The sequence below is a fragment of the Papilio machaon genome, chromosome 15 (assembly GCF_912999745.1).
Source record: "Papilio machaon chromosome 15, ilPapMach1.1, whole genome shotgun sequence".
NCBI lineage: Eukaryota > Metazoa > Arthropoda > Insecta > Lepidoptera > Papilionidae > Papilio > Papilio machaon.
The window spans coordinates 5,438,716-5,457,417 of NC_060000.1; the positions used below are offsets into that span (position 1 = coordinate 5,438,716).

Consider the following 18,702-nt stretch of genomic DNA (forward strand, 5'->3'; position numbering starts at 1 on the left):
GTACAACTTTTATTTTTTACTTATTCACACTCTTATAATACATAGTGATTATCCAGATCGTCTATTTCAGTTTTTAATTCGCATGAAGCAGCGTGCAATTATTAGTGATCGGCTATCGATCGGATGCTCCAACAATTAACCACGGACATAGAGCCCGTGCGGTATGATCAGTCGCCGTACATTCCGAGCTTTCACCTCGCACAGTACGAATTATAATATCGGAGAAGGTACGACATTCCATCGTAAAAACGTTTTTATTGTTATTTCTCATTGGGCGGCGGTCGATTTGCATAAACTCCCAAGTAGCAGTCGGTACGAACTCAGAGGGACTTCGTGCGTCCCCTCATAAAATTTCGGTCGTTAAAACACCTTTTTGCTTATAAACACGGTTGCTCCTTTAGTTGAAATACCTACGTGAGAAGGATCGTGGCTGGTTAATCTTTTATATTCCGTGTAAGTATTCCTTTGAAGCATTATTTAAAATGAGACATGTCTTCAAAGTATAAGTATGTAGGCAAACAAGAATCATAAAATAACGAATAGTTAAATTTAATAATGTATTCTACTGATTTATGTTAAATTAAATTATCTCTGTAGTGTTTGAAAGCGTCGATGACCTCATGAGTAGACATGCAAAAAGGATTATAGTAAGTCCCTAACAAATCCTTAATCTATCTTACTATCTTACTAATATTATAAATCCAGTATGTTTGGATTGATGATATTTGTTAGAAGGTATCTCCAGAACAGCTACCTGGATCTCGCTGACATTTGGCATAGATGTAGAATAAAGCCTAGAAGAACACATAGACTACAAATTAAGTTTTTTTCAATTTTGCGCGGACACGGTCGCAGGCGACAGCTAGTTTGTTGTAAAGAGGAAAGATTTGATTATTTGGATTAAATAGGTTTCGAAACTATTGAACTGATTTAAAAAATATTTCACTGTTAGAAACTACGCTATCCTCGGTAGCTATAGCCTATATATCTTTTTTTTTTTCGATTTTAATTTCGTTATGTTTTTTTTATTCCGGGCGGACGAAGTCGCAGGCAACAGCTACTTGTAAATAAACAAAAAAGACAGTTTCATTTTTAATTAAAATAGCATGCTAAAAAAAAGATCTACTATATTTATGTCTACCATTTGCTTTTTTTCACTATAATAAAGGTTTTAAATAATTTTGTTTGTAAGAATTAATGCAAATCAGACAAAATTTGTTGCTGGAGCCAATGTATTATTTTGAAGTTTTGAAGACCTCTTTCCCCTGTGACCTATTCAAATAGATAGCTAAGCATTCTGTTGTTATTTTGTTAAGTTCAAATTTAGCCTTTTAAAAATACTATTTGATAAATTGACTTATTTTGAAGAATATTTAACTTTATTTGGATATCTTAGATATCGTATTTTCTAGATGAAGTGTTGCAAAATAGTTAATGTTGAAGTTTATTAGTAATTAATTTAGTAATTGGTTCCACTGCCAAATCACCTGCGCTTAGCATATTGCTAAACTAGTTTTTTTTTTTAAAGATAGGATGAGGATAAAATGATTTGTCATCATTGTTATAAGGTAATAAAAGCAAACAAATATTAATTGATATAATTTATTCGTATAAAAATACTAATTTATACATAGTAAATTATAATCTAAATTGTATCTTAAACATGATAAATCTGAGCAACAATTACTAAATTATGTCTAACGTTGACAATGTAGTCAACAAATCTGCAATTTCAATTGATTTAATCCAATTTGGCTACTCTCTTGGCTAATACTCTTCATTCAATGAATTTAAAAAAGTTACATCTGATATTAAATTCCTTATTCAAATTTGCAACACATTTATGAAAGCTTTTAATCATGGAGATATAAAATTCCATTACATACTTACACCAGTCGTAGTATGTACTTAAATAAAAGTACTTTTAACAAAAGAACATTACACTTAGCACTTATAGGATTACAATTAAACTTAGTAATACATTACTTACAAATTAACTAAACAATAAATAACACATTTGAACCAGTCATAGACATACTTTTTATTTGCATATAATTTTTTTCAGAACAACCTGACGCGTCCGAAACAAAACTATTACACTTTCTACATAAATTTGACATTAAAAATAAACACACACAATAAAATTAGGTATGGCCTAAAATTTTGATAACTAACTTTTAAAATTTGGAGGTAAACAAAACACTGCACAAACAAACCTTATGAGATCTTCACGAAAACCAAATTCTTATAGCTCTTACGGACAAACGTACCTCTAATAATATTTTACGTATCATAAACTTGACCTAATAATACTTTCAAACTTAAAATAGCTTAAAACAAATAATACAAAATAATAATTTATTTACAAAATCTTCTAGTAAAATAGTTGAAAAGATAACTTTCACAAAATTAACGTCTCATTATATCTTCTATACTAAAACCTTTTTTCGGACCACTCGAGTTACTTGTTCCTGGCTTCGGATTTGTCGGTGGTTGTATTCCCACAATATTCTTGATACCATTAGCAATGGCACTTGAGCACGTTTCTTCTGACTCTTTCGTTTGCGAAGGCAGCAGTTCTTTGCAATTAGTAACACTTGTCGATGTGCTAGGTACAGAGTCTTTTGGCGGAGCATGTTTTACAATCAAATCTTGAGCGACAGTTTGCTGGGGCCCTAATACTGTATGCGGCACAGATCCATAAGGTATTTGAGGGTGAGGAGGAGGCATTGGAAGACCAAATTTATGGTACGCTTGTATTCCCATAATTGTTGGAGGCATTGCCACTACGACGTCGCCATTACCAATTGGTGGCCGGGGCATTGTGAGATTTGTAGGTTCAGGAGATCGACTTCGATAAACGGATGCACAGGTTCTTATGTTATCTACGATATCAGGAGGATGCGTTCTTTTTCTGAAGGAACTCAAATATATTCCAGAAGGCCCTGGATCCAATGGCGGATTTGTAATGTGCCCAATTTTCGAAGGATCCGGCGGCTGCACTTGATGTAAATCTCTTCGAATCTGTAATTGGGGATGTCTCACTTGCTGATCGGGTATATCTGTGTAACGCATCTCTTTTTCTATTATTTCTTCAGAAGTGTACCTTCGCTTTTCATATAAGTCTGATGTGGAAAGTTTGTGCTTCTCCATATATTGTGGGCGCATCGTATATGGGCTGGCCCTGTCTCTAGGTTCATTATGATGACAATGGGTACGTTCTACAGGCGATGGTGATGGTCGCCTCGGTCTCTCTTCACTTTGCTCTCTTCCAACACTCTCAATTGATGATGATCGTGCCCTTCTAACTGGTGAGTGTTCTGGTGACGATAATTCAGGATCATCGTCGTCGTATCCTGGTTCTATCGGTGATCCCGGTCGTCCTATGTCTTCCTCGCCAACATCTAGCACGTCTCCAGGAGGCACATCACCAACGGCGTGAGTCAAAGCGTGCCGCCGTAAGTCACAATTTCTTCTGAATACTTTTCCGCAAGAATTACATTCATACGGCTTGTGATCTGTGTGAGTGAGTAAATGTGTTTTTAGATTTGATCGTTGATTAAAACTCCGGCTGCATACTGGACATTTATGCGGAGATTCTTCCATATGAAGTATCTTGTGGACGGCCAAAGTACGGGATTGGCAAAAACCTTTTCCGCATTCTGTACATTTAAATGGTTTTTCTTTTGAGTGAATGTACCTGCAACAAAGAAACATAATCTTATAAAATATGCGCTGTAATTTATTCTGTGTTTTTTATATTATTTGTTCTATTGCATGTAGTCAATAATTAATGTCTTAGGGGCGGAGTCCAATACAAATTGAAGAGATCTCTATATTCATCGAGCGACGGTGTTCGAGCATAAAGAAAAATTTTAACTCAATATTTATTCAAATTGAATTTATAGATGCTTTTTTGATTATAAAAATATCTTTCGATTAACACTTTAATTAAAATTAAGTACATTTTTTATTATTTAATTAAAATTCTGTGAAATAAAAATATGATTAGATGAATATGTTTTTGGATAAGGTTTATATTGAATGCATACAGTTATTTAATTATCTTGAATTTCTTAGATCAAAATCTCCGTTTAAAACATATTGTTATCTCAATTTGTCAAAGATAATGACAGAGATAATGATATGTTTTATATAGATATTTGGTCTCAGAAACCCACGGTTAGTTACGTAAATTTACATTAATGTAAAGTATCTTTAATTATTATGTATTATAATTGATATTACTTGATACATTGTCAAGTCCTATATACAAAGTATGTACAATTTCTTGCATAAAATACTTGGTGGTCTTCCCGAGACACGAACATTTATAAAATATTGGCAATGTATCAATACTAAGATATCATACGATACTTTTAAGCGTCACTAACCACCACTTTAGCCGAGCGCACCTTGAACGTGATCCGGGTAATTCGAGACTCTAGTCTCAAGGCGATATTGACGCCACGCGTCTTAACAACCAGTTCTTTTGGGCCGTTAAAACATACTATTTTTCTTTCCATTAAGCGTAAAAATTATACACGTTAGCCAGTAATGGAGGTCTGGATAAATTGGTTTTTGTATAGTGTTGCCAGCGCGGCCGAATCGAATCAACTTAAAAGCATTTTGTGGGCAATCGCTTCGATTAATATTATTAACGGCGGTATTCGATTGGCCAGGCCGACATATTAAAATAGCTTTAGTTGCGAGATAAACTTTAATCATTGTTCCGATGCTCTATCCTGACTCTTTTTTAAATTACTTTTTCTAAAACAATTACGTTTCCATTTCACGTATCTTGGATTTTGTATTGATTGATAATATTGAGGTTGAAAATGGATCTATAGAGAGTTCGAGAGCATAGTTGACGAAAGTTGTTGAAGTTATTATTATCAATTTTACAACGCCATCTGTTGTTACAGAATATTTCAAATTAATTTAAAACTTCAAGGTCATTAATCAAAAATGTACGCAGAATTTCGAAATCGTTTCAGTAGTTTCCAAGTTTATCACGATATGAGAATTTATACACATTCTTGTATTTATATAATTATCATCACACAAATTGAACTGGTATTGAATAGTTTCGATAATTACAATATAGGAAATATACAAGGATCCGCAGAAAAAATCGGAAGTAATTATCAAATTATTTCATCATAAATTATTTGTATTGTAGTTACTTATCACGATTTAATTACAAATATGCGAATAACTGAAGGCGGAATTCATCTCAAACACGTAGACAATTAAGAATACTAGCGGAAGTTAGAGATTACTAAAATAATTATATTGAAGAAATGGATAATTGCATAGTTCCCATAAGTTTATGTCGAAAAACCCGTACATGAATATATCATCAGTAAAGTTCGTTCAACAAGAACGATATGCCTGACAATGTTTTTTTTATATTACAAGGTGGCAAACGAGCAAGCGGCCACATAAATTCGCCGAAATGGCGAAGCGACCGCTGCGGATGCGATGGATACCCTCAATCGACGAAGGAGGAAACGCACAAAAAGAGAATATTATATTAATTGATGTAGTGTTGCTGGCGTCTACCACAGTTAAAATTATTATCTTACTAATATTATAAATGCGAATGTTAGAGTGAATGGAAGAATCTTTGTTAGACGATATCTCTATAATAGCAGCAAGGATCTGGACGAAATTTGGTTTAGATGTAGAAATCTCTTTGGAAGAACACATATGCTGCTGATTAAGTTTTTTATTTTTATATTTATTCGGAGAAGGAGTCGCGGTCGAAAGCTAGTCTAATAATAATTAATTGTAGTCACACAATGAAACAACTTCGCATCGCTACCGTTTTTCCGCGTAGCTTAGCACACTCGATTAGGAATTATAGACACAATTTGTGTACGATGAAGTCGATTGGAAAAAGATAAATATTTAAAATTAATCGCGAACATTTCTTAGAAGTGTATGAAAAAACCAGATTGACCATCGGACAGCAGCGGCGTAGCGTCGACGCATATTTAATGATAATGACTACAGACTACCTCGTTGTCATGCAGAGAATGCGACGCGTAAATAATATATCATTACTCTATGGCAAGATAAACAAAAAAGTGTAATGACCCCTTTCTAAAGACAAGTTTACATTTAAGCTAGGATACGCTCCAGTTGTAAGGAAACAAAAGTCATAGACTATACTTGGATCATTATTTAAACGACACATTTTTTACCCTTTGTAAAAAAAATTGCGATATCTGCTGAAGTAATTGACAATTAATGGCGATTATAATAATTACACGAAATTATAAAGGTCTCAATTTTGTCACTTAATATCACTAGCAAGATTGTAAAGTAACGGTGTAATTTCATAGTGACATATGTCAAGTTAATGAAATTGAAGAGATAGTCACCTATTTCTTTGATCTTGGAAGTCATGTTTCTTTTGTTAAGCAGAGCCAAAAGTACATTTGGGATTTTGTGTATTTGAAAGTAAAAAACCCTAACTTTTTACAATATATTCATCGGACCGGTTGTGTATTCGCTTGGTATTTTAACTGGTGTAAATGCATCTTAACAGCTCACACTAGTCGTTGGTTTTAAGTTTCATCAAGATTTTGATGTAATCTCGTATCAAGTTCTCACAAAATTCCTTTGTAGCGGCGCGGATTCCGAAATATTTTATTATCACGATCGACACAAGCTGTTATTAAGTGAAATGACGTAAGATTGTCCTTTGGACTTCAAGAAAACTTTAAATTTGTTAACAAGTTTAATGTGGCAGGGTGAGGGAAAAGATGAGATTTTGAAGCGACAATTTTAATTTAAAATTCTTGAAAACTTTAATTTTGTCTACTTCGCAATAAGCTGTAGCGCTGAATTGTTCCTAGTTTATTTGTGTAGTAAATTATAGTTAAATGGAATAGGTTTACATACTGATACCGTGTTAATACACAGTGAGGTAAATGGAAAGTCGGATTGAATCCATGAATGGTGTCCACGACAGGGACACGGTCAGCGGGCAGTGCAAATATTGAATCAGCCGAGGACCGGTTACGTGTTGACAAACCAACAGACTTGTTAACTCGTGGCGCAAGCATAGATATTCTCTTGGTGTCACTTCGTTTCACCAATAGCAACGCGGAGAACATAGCTCTATGAATTATCACTCGAACTTAATTTGTTGTAATCAGTTTATTATACCACAGTTTCAACTACATCACTACCTATTTCTACTTCATTACTTTACTTAGTTACTATCAAGTTTGTTGTATGTTTCCTTTTTTAATGCTTTTCCAACAATTGTTAGCAATTTACTTATTGTCAAAATTAGATTGCTTTGTACTTTGTCTAGTAACCAATGACATTTTTATGGTGTCAATTAAACTCATGTCGTAACTTTGAATAAAATACAGCTTATTGTAAAATATTGTTTAGATATCTAAAATTAATCGTTTTCGATAGATTCTAAGATATTATATACAGATATTTTTATATAATGAAACCGTTACTTGCAAATCCACCGTGACTAAATCACCTGTTCTCAAGACTTGAATCCTGTTTCGTTCAATTAACAGATGTAGAAACATCGACCCAATTAAAAAAAGACAGACATCATCAAATTACTTCTAATAAATTAGAAATATATAATGAAGACGATATCTCAATTTTGAATTGAATCTATAGGTCCCGTGGCTATGCACGATTAAAGTCGGATTCCGCATCACCGGTCCGACGACTCTATAGAGATCAAAGAGACCGGTAACGTATTCAAATTAACAAGGCAATTACCAACTTACTTTGAAACCGCTCACACCGAACCGGCCTAGACAATAAAAATTCTGACTAAACATAACATCCTCTCGAAATTTAACCAGTATATGCACTGTTGTTCACTGTTAATATAATTGGACATCTTCACTACAAATATTTAAATTTGTTATAAAATTAATAATGAAAAATTTATTCATTATTTAAAAAATTACGGCACGGCAATTTTCCCCACACTACAAATTACTTCCAGATCCGCATACCTTTGTCGCATTAAAGCCTTCAACCCTTAGCTTCTGAATGTGTCTATTTGCTACTTAGGTTTCGATTTGAGATTAAAATGACATTGCTCTGATGATAAAAATAAGCCACGAATTACGATTAAAGTATTCAATAGTAATCTCAACTGTCAACGTCAAAAGGAAAGGTGTCCACGTTTTTGTATCTAGTTTATTAATAATGATAGAATTTTCTCAAGATACAAGAGACGTTTTTTTAATTCTCCTACATTAAAATTCGAGATAATCGTAAAGAATATTCATAATTAATGACATAAACAAATCTTTCCCCGCCAGACATGTTATCGCGCCGGTTCGATCAATTCTGACGTTAAATAAAATATAAGTAACGTCTGTCCTTTCATATTACGCTTCGAGATAGGCATCGCGATGGACAGACGCTTAGAATGCCATCAAGGTAAAGAACGGAGATAAAAAAGTGGACCCCAAAATTACCGAGAGGACTCCGGTCGGGCGTTAATGGCTTACATTAAAAATATTTTCAATTACGTATACCGGTCGCATAATAAGTGGAAATTAACCTTCGAATTCGAGATGGCGCCGACTAAGAAAACGTGGAAGTGACTCATGATATTTGACAGTGCGAACATAAAAAACCCGTGTATTTCAATCTGTAATCACCGTCTTGCGGATTTGGCCGGTGTGATTGAACAAAAACTTTCGGTCAGTCAACTAAGCGGTTTAAAAAAGTTGTCGGTATTATTTTTACGAACGCGAATTCATTGAGAAAACGCACCGAACATAGTCTGCGAGAGAACAGGTTCCCGTGGACCGTCCTCGATTCTTTTTGCAAACAGATTGTTACGACAGTGTTCAAAAAATGAAGTCAAATTCCTTCTTGATGTTTTTTGGCTGTTTTTTTTTTACTTTTAGTCAATATTGCGTCTCTAAAATTAACGCATCGTTCGTTGGTATTACAGTAGATTTCCACTTGTATTAATATACATATTGCAGTCTCTGTTTTGTTAAAAAGAATGAAAGGGACGACAATATGTAATTTTCATTGACCTCATAAATGGACTGGCTATAAGACGCATAATTTTCGCCCTATTTGATTTTCGCTATTTTGGAGCTGATGGTAGCAGTGTTGTGGATTCGAACTAGTAATTATAATATAGATAGAAATAACTGTTACGTAACATAGACAGGCTTGTTTAAATCGGAACGAAGTAAAGCTGTCATTTTCGTAATCTCCTATTTACAGAGACCAGTAATAAAGCAAAAAGTGTCATGTCAGAGGAGTTTTAAAGACTACATAAACAATCCCAGTATGTGATTTTTGTCAAAATATGGAACTAAAGAAGGTGAAAACAACGAGCTTAAGTTACCAAGTTTGGAATAAGGGATGCATAGGAAGGGGAAATATCCTCCTTTTCTGCGTCCCCTTCTACGTTGATTAAAGGTATGCAATGCATCTGTAATTGCGAATATCTATGGGCAGAGGTCGTTTCGCTATTTCGGCGAATTCAGGTGTCCGTTTGCTCGATTGCCACCTTTTGATATAAAAAACACAAACAGCTGCTTATTTCGCTTAACTATAATGTTAAACATTTTTTTATGTATTTGTAATATTAAAAAATAAATAAAACGAGGTATAAAGTGGATGTATCAAAATGAAAGTATACGAAGATATGCAGTCGATGCGAGCGAGATATCGTTTCTTTTTTCAATTGAATCGTGGGTTCTAGATTGCCTATCGACTGGTTTTCGTTACCGACACAGATGTACCTAATAACTTTTCAGAACTGTCAGACAGTGATAAAATACACAAATGTTAAATGGATAAATTCATGCCACTATAAATACGACTGTTTTTATCTTATTTTAATAGACTATTTAATTTTAGAACATAGATAATTTAATGTGTTGTAAATTTATGTGACTTCGCTGTTTCGAAGTAGATACCTACGTAATACAAATTCTCGTAATGTAATTTTTTGATACTGCCTAACTTAGATTTTTCAGGGATTATTTTCATTAATATTGAAAGGCTGCTTTTCTATCTATTCAAATTCTAATGCATTCCCTTAGTTCATTCCAATGTTTTCAAAACATTGATTATTCGAAAAAAGAACATCAGATTTTTTTGAAATTTATTGGATGTACTATAAGCAATCCATCGATGGAGGTTTTATATATTTTTCTATTTAAAAGTAAAGAGAGCAGGTCCGCTGCGCGTCGGAATGCTGCGGCGGGTCAGTGGCCGATCCCCGCCGCGCGCCGCATCCCGCAGCCCGCACTGTCCAACTCATCTCTACATCTAAGCCTTCTATCGCCTAGATTAATGATACCGAACTTTAGTTATTGCCATGATAGTAAAGCGACGTATACAAATGTTTTCGCAGTTTTTTATAACAACTTAAATTTTCACAGAAAGATAAATGATACATGTTGTAGATTTTAATATTCTCAGTGTTATTTTAGGATACAATAAAATTTAAAGTTTTTCAACACTACTCCATAATTAAATTAATTGATAATTAATTAGTAAATTAATAAATTTAAAACCTTATATTTAGTTGATACACAAATTATGCCAGACTCACACATAAGGAAACAGGTATCGTTTGAAAAACCCACACAAATGTAAAACGGTAGTCGAAGATAATACATAAATTTTGTAAAACGGTTACACGACGCACGGCGACACTCGAGTAAATCAAGCCACTTATAAATCTTATTTATTAACATAAACCTGCGATTTGTATAATTAACTGGCTTACTCTTACTATTTTAGGGCATAACGCATATATTACAATTTTTATCTTAAAAGCTATTTTATTATTTTACTTCTGTTTGTAAAAGTACGATAGAGCTCTCAATATATCATACGGAAGAAACAGATCATATTGTATATTTATTTTGTACCATCTATTCCCGGAATACGTTACAATACCGAAGTCAAAATAAGGCAAAAACAAAATAGTAGTGCAAGAAACAAAAGATAAATTTTTAGGGCACAAAATCTGGATAACTTAAAACATTATACTAAAGTTTATTTAAAACTAAATGTTGTCTGCGACTCCTTCTGCGTAGGAATAAAAAAAAAAGTTCTTCCAGACGGTTGAACATCTACGCCAAATTTCATCGAGATCCATACAGTCGTTCTGGAGATACCTTGTAACTAACAAACATCCATCCATCCATCCATCTAAACATTCGCATTTATAATATTAGTAATATTTGTCCAGTTTAGGAAAGTGGCAAACCCACAAATGGATTAATCTATATTTAGATTTTGATAGAAACCTTCAGAGACATATCAAAGTTGAGAACATCAACACAGCACTCAACAAAACTCATTTGTAATAAATATTTAATTATAAAATTTATAGTGCAACATATAAACAGGTTAGAAATAAATTGATCGTAAAACGGCTAATGAGATAAGAATAAAATGATCTTGCTTCTATCGATCTTATATGAGGTATATACGGCATCCGGATTATGACACATAAAGTTTGTGCTTACGCTACAGCTGCTGCAAAATGCCGTAGATCTAACGCACCTTTTTTAATTTCACAAGCAACTATACCTTACCTTAAACACGATTTTTTATCGCGCTTTTCTACGGAAGTATAGGAATTTTCGGCTTCCCTGATTGTAAAATAATTCAAAGTGTTTATTTGTTATGTGTTTCCTAAATTATTTAAGAGTATACGAATATTATCTCAATCCTAATTGTCTTAACTAATTTTAAGAAATTCTCATAAACAAGACACTAGTTAAAGACAATATATTTTTCATGATTAGGAAGTAGTTTCATTTTTAAATAACTCGGTCGTTCGGTACCATGCGGGGAAACCCCGCATAAAGGCTAACGACAAATGAAAATGATCGATCTATGTAAAGCAAGCGTCGGTAACGGACCGTACGGAAAACTAGGACTAATGTTAAATGCATGCGGGCGCTAACGACCAATGAAAATGGTTCTCGCTAGCGAGTATATGGCATGCGTGGACAAGAAATCTTTAGACCCACGCATGCATAACAACCGAATTGTTGACTAATGAAATTGCTCCCTTAGTATAAGCCCAAACGCTACACAAAATAAATCTTTTAAGCCTATTACTAGATATTTAGCGATTAAATTAGAAATTCAAGTTTCTGTCTTTAAAGATATCGTTTCTTAAAATATACTCTTACTTATTTTAAATAAAAGTGGTTAATATGGAATATAAAAAAAAAAACTTTTCTTGTCTATTGCAATGTCAACTCTGATTAAAATAAGACTTGAAATGTAAAAGTTTATCAGATAACTTTATCTTTATGGAAAGTTAACGATCATTAACAGTACCGGCTAGCCTACTTGAAATACGAGTATCTAATAAACGTGTGGGTTTAAAAGAAATAAGCAACAAAGTTATTGAAATAAGTTGGAACTTTGCATTTTAAGTTTGCTGTTTTATACGTATGTTCCGTAAATAATTTTAGTTTAAAAAAAAGAAAACATCTCATCATGTAATAATGTTTTCTTCTTGAGAAGCCTTTCCGACTAGCGAAGGTTGGCGGTGAGTTCTCCACTTTTAACTCTGTCTCATGCGAGGCGAAACAAATGAGTGGCACTCGCTATTCCTGTCCACTCTCGGATGCTGCGTAACCACGATTTCCAACAACACAACACCACCCCATTTGTCGTTGACTTCTCTCATCAAAGTGAATTCGACGAGACTATCACATAACGTTATAATACGGAAAATATTTACTATTTTAAATAATATAATATAATATAATATAATATAATATAATATAATATAATATAATATAATATAATATAATATAATATAATATAATATAATATAATATAATATAATATAATATAATATAATATAATATAATATAATAATGTAAATACGAAAGGTTATAACTAAAAGTAATAGTAAATACACGATAACAGTAACAGAAATGCAAAATACAACTCAGAAACTTTGTTGTATGGATAGTAGCTGAACGATTATATGGCTGTATATGACATAATGTAAATGAGGCATAGCGCATTTCGCGCGAACATTTTCGCAACGACTCGAGCGGTATTAGCATTTTTATAACACTATTTTTTTGCTCACCGGCTTTTAACAGAATGACTTGTCAGTGGAGTTACTTTTTTATTTTTAGAATTGTAATGACATAAGGTAGTAGCGGTTTATCGTGGGAAGTTTAAGTGGTAGATATTTTTTCATTTTTGTTCTGACATGTTATGAATAATTAATTTTTGCTGTTTTTTTTCCTGCAGCTTTGTGTAAAATGTCAAATGGATAGTTTTATTCAAAACATTTTTGTTTAAAATGAAACTGGCCACTTAGATGTATCAGTTAACAATTTTAAAAATAATAATATGTTCAAACCTCCTAGAATTAAAACACTAAAAACATTCTTGTTAAAATATATATTTAAGAAGTTCGAATTTTAAACATATTTTTTTTTTCAGCTTTAAAAAAAGTTGGCCTCATAGAAACGACTCTTAATTTAAATATAAATTAATAAAATTCTAATCCTTGAGCCAATAAATGAACATTGAAGCGTACACGTACTTTAATAGACTGTTAGGTAGTAAATTGATAGCTTTACAATGGCTTTTTATTGTTCGGAGCAGCGCAAGAAGAGCTTACAATCTTGTTGCGTTGCTTAACTTCAAGTTGTAAATAACTTACCACCTTATACTTCTCAATTTTAATAGCTACGCGTAAATTTTATACACTTTTACTTATATGTACTTTCTTAACTAGAATTTCTATCAACAGTTTATCGAGTAATAACAAATGCTCCTTAGCATAGTTCAACGTAGCATGATTTATTTTTCTTTGTATATCAAAGAAATTTTGAATTCGTCGTGCGGTTGAAAAAAAAAGTCGAATCCCCAAACTCGGACAGGTACGTGGACAAAAAATAAATGGAAAATACTAATGGAGCGGAGCGAGGAGGTTGGTCCGTGACGCGCTGTGGTATGTAGCTACTTTAACCCGTTCTGATTGAAAAATGTATCTAGCATGTATGTTACTTAGTAAAATATCATAATATATTTAAAAGTAGTGTCTACAGTCAAAATAATTTATTTAAGAATACGAAGTTTTAATTTTTAATGTTCAAACGAGCATTTACAAACAGACATATTCTCTATTGAATCTAAAGCATATATTTGTAAAGAGGCAATTTTTAGATTAGGCCAGACGTGCTGCTTCTTGGCTACTACATTTGCTATATACAGAAAGCAAGTTGGATGAATGTGCAACTTATAAAATCACTTTAAAGTAAATAAAAGGTTATTTATTCATTTTTTACCAAGTCATGTCTTGGCAGCTACATACAAAAGCGCGTCCGCAGCCGGTTTGGTGCGGGGCGCAGCGCGGGCGACGTAATGGGAGCGACGGCTGGCCGCTGCCGCTTCACACTCAATTTCACCTCTGACTGACGCAAACATTCATCGCGCTGCAGACTTGACTCAGCTGTGGCCTGAACCAGACACATCAGGTGCTATACCTTGAGTCATGCCAAGCTTCAACTAAACATACAGAACTCGAACGACATCTATCATCGTCTACAATGTTTTCAATGCTTTAAGTCTACTGTTTTTCAGGACCAACATTTTTACTATATCTCCTTTTTTTAACTTCTTATATTCTGTATATCAAATTTCTTCTACATCTATCAACTTCTACGTAAAGTGAGATGCGTACTTTTATGGAATGCAAAAACTTGTCTATTTAATGAATGTCTTGTTTATTTATTTATGAGACCTTTTCGATCTTCCAAAGAACATTATCAATTTCATTAACTTAAACACAAAAAAAAACAAAGTTGCCTTTAAAATAAAGCAGCTGCGACAATCTACCATCTTTATTACACCTTTCGTAATTTAAATCTAGAAGCTCGTTAAATACATTTCCTGCTATATTTTTTATTGCTTCATAACACAGAAACTGGTATTAATTGTTGTGACATAATGTAGCTATAAAACTGTTTAATTTTTTAATTTTTTAATTTAAAATGTCTTGTGTATTTAAGAAAATTTACCGCAAAAAATTTTAATGATGGCGCCTCTTCGGTGAATAAAAAAACAGATAGTTGATACCGAACATGAACATGGTTGGATAGTTTTGAAATACAATCTGATATCGTTTTTCAATTCGTTCAGTTTTTCGTAATTTAATACGAGTACTGTTTTTGTTGCTAAATATTATTGATTACATTTTATTAATCGATTCATTTGATAGTAGACAACATCGAAGACTGTTTGAAAAAATTGATCTAATAAAAAAAATGTACAAATTGTTAATAATGTTGTTCCAAAAAATATTGGCTAAAGTTGTTGTTTTATTGTACGCATTTTTAATACGTTTGAAATGATAAGGTTTTTTAAAATAAATAGCTATTTTACGATTTGATATATATGATAGAAAGAACACTTATTATGCATTAAAAAGAAACAAACTAATAAGAGTATATTCGAAGCGATATAAAAATAAACGACTTAGATACCGAGAAATAAAACAGAAGAAAAGCAACAGGCCGAAGTAGTTTAGGAAGTGGTGTTATTCAACTTGTTTGAAACGAGTTCCACTTATCAGATTTATAACTCTGGCAGTTGATTCATGACGATCTCAGCTGGCAATTATATCGAGGTCCCCAGATGCTATTAATCAATATACATCGATAGGTCCAAGTTATGTACAGATCCAATTAGACTCAGAATCCTTGCTACAATTTTGTTATGCTCCGATCAGACCGCATATGATTTATGAGGCACCATACTAACAATTAGGCCAACGGGGTAAAAGGCGTTTGTTAATTTCAGTTTCATCGTAAATCGACTTTAAGTATCGCTGGTAATTGAGAGTAATTTTACTACTCAGATATGTTTTCATTTGGCTTTTATGTGGCTCGCAACGCTTTATTCGTTTCGTTTTTTGTATAATTAAACGAACATTTATGAATCCTGGTCCGATTTTAATTAACATATTTCGAATGCTGATACACATCTTAATTGACTAATGTATATAAATATCGGTTCAATGACATCATTGGAAATAATGAAAATAAAATGTATTATTTATTAATCAAGTTTATTTTTAAACTTGATATAAAATCTAGCAAGTATATTAAAATTAACTTAATGTTTTTTTTTATTTACAGTTAGGTTCTATAGATTAACTTGAATACGTACTATGTAGTTACTAGACTCCTATAACAAGTTTCAACTACGAATAATTTTAATTTTAACCCTGTGTGATTAAAATTATTGATGGCAAAATTTTGAGTAAATATAAAAACATACATTTGCTCTTAATTCTTTAATTAAATTTAAATTCACTTTTTTGTCACTTTAAAGCGAAATGTTTTAAAAGTCGATTACTTTTTAATTTCCTATAAAATAAGCCTAAACGTGCTTAGAGAAGATTAGATATTCGATATCTTTGGAGCATCCGTAATAAATAACACGATTATACTCATTTAAAACTGGCTTTCGTCTACGAGCTTACCTTTTTCCCCCTGATATTACTACAAAAAAATCAAAGGGATTACAGTGACAATAGTGTCTGAGATAAGTATGTTTTTAATTTCAACGGAATTTCTTAATCGTATATTTTATATTTTGGGTATTTAAAAAATAAAAATCAAGATTAAAATACGAAACATTTATAACCGTCACACGTGGTTACTTCGATATGGGAAAGAAATTACGGGCCAGAGGTTGAACTCAAGGATAACCGGTTAAATATAGTATCTCACTTAAACGTAGACGGCCATCCAATACCTTTGATAATATCTATTTATTCAGGTTTACATTTACAACGTTTTTAATTACATGAACATATATAGTAGTTCGTTGAAGTCTTTTACAAGTAACCTAGGAATCATATAAGGACACCTTAGTCCAAATAAAGAAATGATATAGCACCAATAAGATCTATCAATACTGATCTCATTAGAAAGAACTGAGAAAGAAGACTGATTCGTCGTGTTTACGTTGGTACTGTGTATTATGTGATCTGCCATTTGTTACTTAAGAAATATGCTTGGTATTTAAAATTCAAGTTAACCGAACACATTATACAATTTTCTATCTCAAAAACAACAGAGTTGTTATTATAAACTCTACTATTTAATATCACCTACAGTTTTGTATCGAGTTATAGTATTATAAAAATAATATTAACAGTTATTCGTTTATATTTTCACAAGTAAACAAAATACTGGATTCATAAAAGATAAGGAAGCTGCGCGCGCGCACGTATCCCCGTATAACAGTCTCAACCTTCCATGGATTTTATCTAACTACTCACGTAGACATATATGATTAATGATGAACGGTGTCTCCGCCGGGATGCCTTTTCAACTCACATTTAGAAATGACAATGGTATCTAAAGTTTTGGGATTTAGAAACTCGTTTTTCATTTTTTTTTTCACAGTCCATTGTTTGATAAAGCATAGACAAAAAAGATTTTAAAATTTTAAAAAAGTGTTTGAAGATTATTTTATTCGTATTTAAGTGGGGGATTCAATGTAAATAAACTCTTGGTTACGGGCTGGAGGTTTAGAGGCCGTCGAGTAGGTACTGGCGACCACGTGTTTGTATAATACCGGTCACTGTTTGCTCAGAGACTCCTCAAAACTACTCGGAAATGTTTGATCGAAGCTCTCGCCAGTGCTCGCTCACAAGTTGAATGCTTAAAATTATTTTGAAGTATTGTACATAACTAAATTCTTTTATGAATAAGATGTGAGAAATTATTAGTTAGTAAGCTCCCATGAATAGTAAGTAATGAGTGATTCAAGTCGTATAGTTCAATTATTTTTTAGAAATAAATATCAAATATATATAGACAAAGGCTAAACTTAGGGTTTCATCAAATCAAATAGACATAAAGATGATGTGCACGTTAAGAGTCGGCAATTAACTCTATAATATATTTACCAGCCTTCTTTGAATCATAAAATGTCTCAGCATGCATACTGCTACTACAAGCTTAATGGCTTTTAAAAAACTATGCTAAGTAGCAGAATATAACTAAAGCGCCGATAAGCTTATGTCTTGTCAACCCACGCTTGCGTTAAGAGATTTATGTGGCCGTTTTATTTTACATTTTATCTCATTGGCATAAAGTTGAAGTTACTTTAGATTTTAATCAAAGTACCAGGGCAACATAAAATACCAATGTTTGAAGGTACAATGTATTTATACATTCAGCTTGTATCGAAGGAACACCTTGTAACTTAGTGGATTTTTTGTTGTCTCTTCTTTTCCAACTATTAGCGAAGAATCACAAAATTTAATAAGTGCAGTTCACGGATAAATATCCATGAATTTCCAAATAGAAACAACTAATCCATATTCTACAATGATAATGATTAAGAAAATAATGATAAAACAAAACTTTTCTGCATTAATCTCTTTGAAAAGTTAAAGCTTATATGAAATGTAATTATCTTCCTAAGCGCTGCTTAAGTAAAATAATTAAATTCAATGATATGGAATAAAAAGTATTTAATTTAAAATAATCAATATATCTATAAGGTATAGGGATTAAAATTAAATTGAATAAAAGGTCTCACATTGATGTGACGTTATCGACCTCAGGTATAAGTAGTGAAGATATGAGACAGGTCTTACGTTCCAACGCTGCTCTCTCTGTTGCCATTACTAAAGCATGATTAATG

The 18,702-nt window shown here is 32.6% G+C and overlaps 1 protein-coding gene across 1 annotated transcript in view; it reads right to left on the reverse strand.

The window, feature by feature from the left end:
- Nucleotides 1-2,082: 2,082 nt before the first annotated feature.
- LOC106709785 (protein bowel) overlaps nt 2,083-18,702 on the reverse strand; it is a 29,615-nt gene continuing 12,995 nt past the window's right edge. The window contains exon 3 of the mRNA XM_014501662.2: nt 2,083-3,700. Coding sequence (XP_014357148.2) covers nt 2,410-3,700 — 1,291 coding nt within the window. The 3' untranslated portion in view covers nt 2,083-2,409. The remainder of the gene's footprint in view (nt 3,701-18,702) is intronic.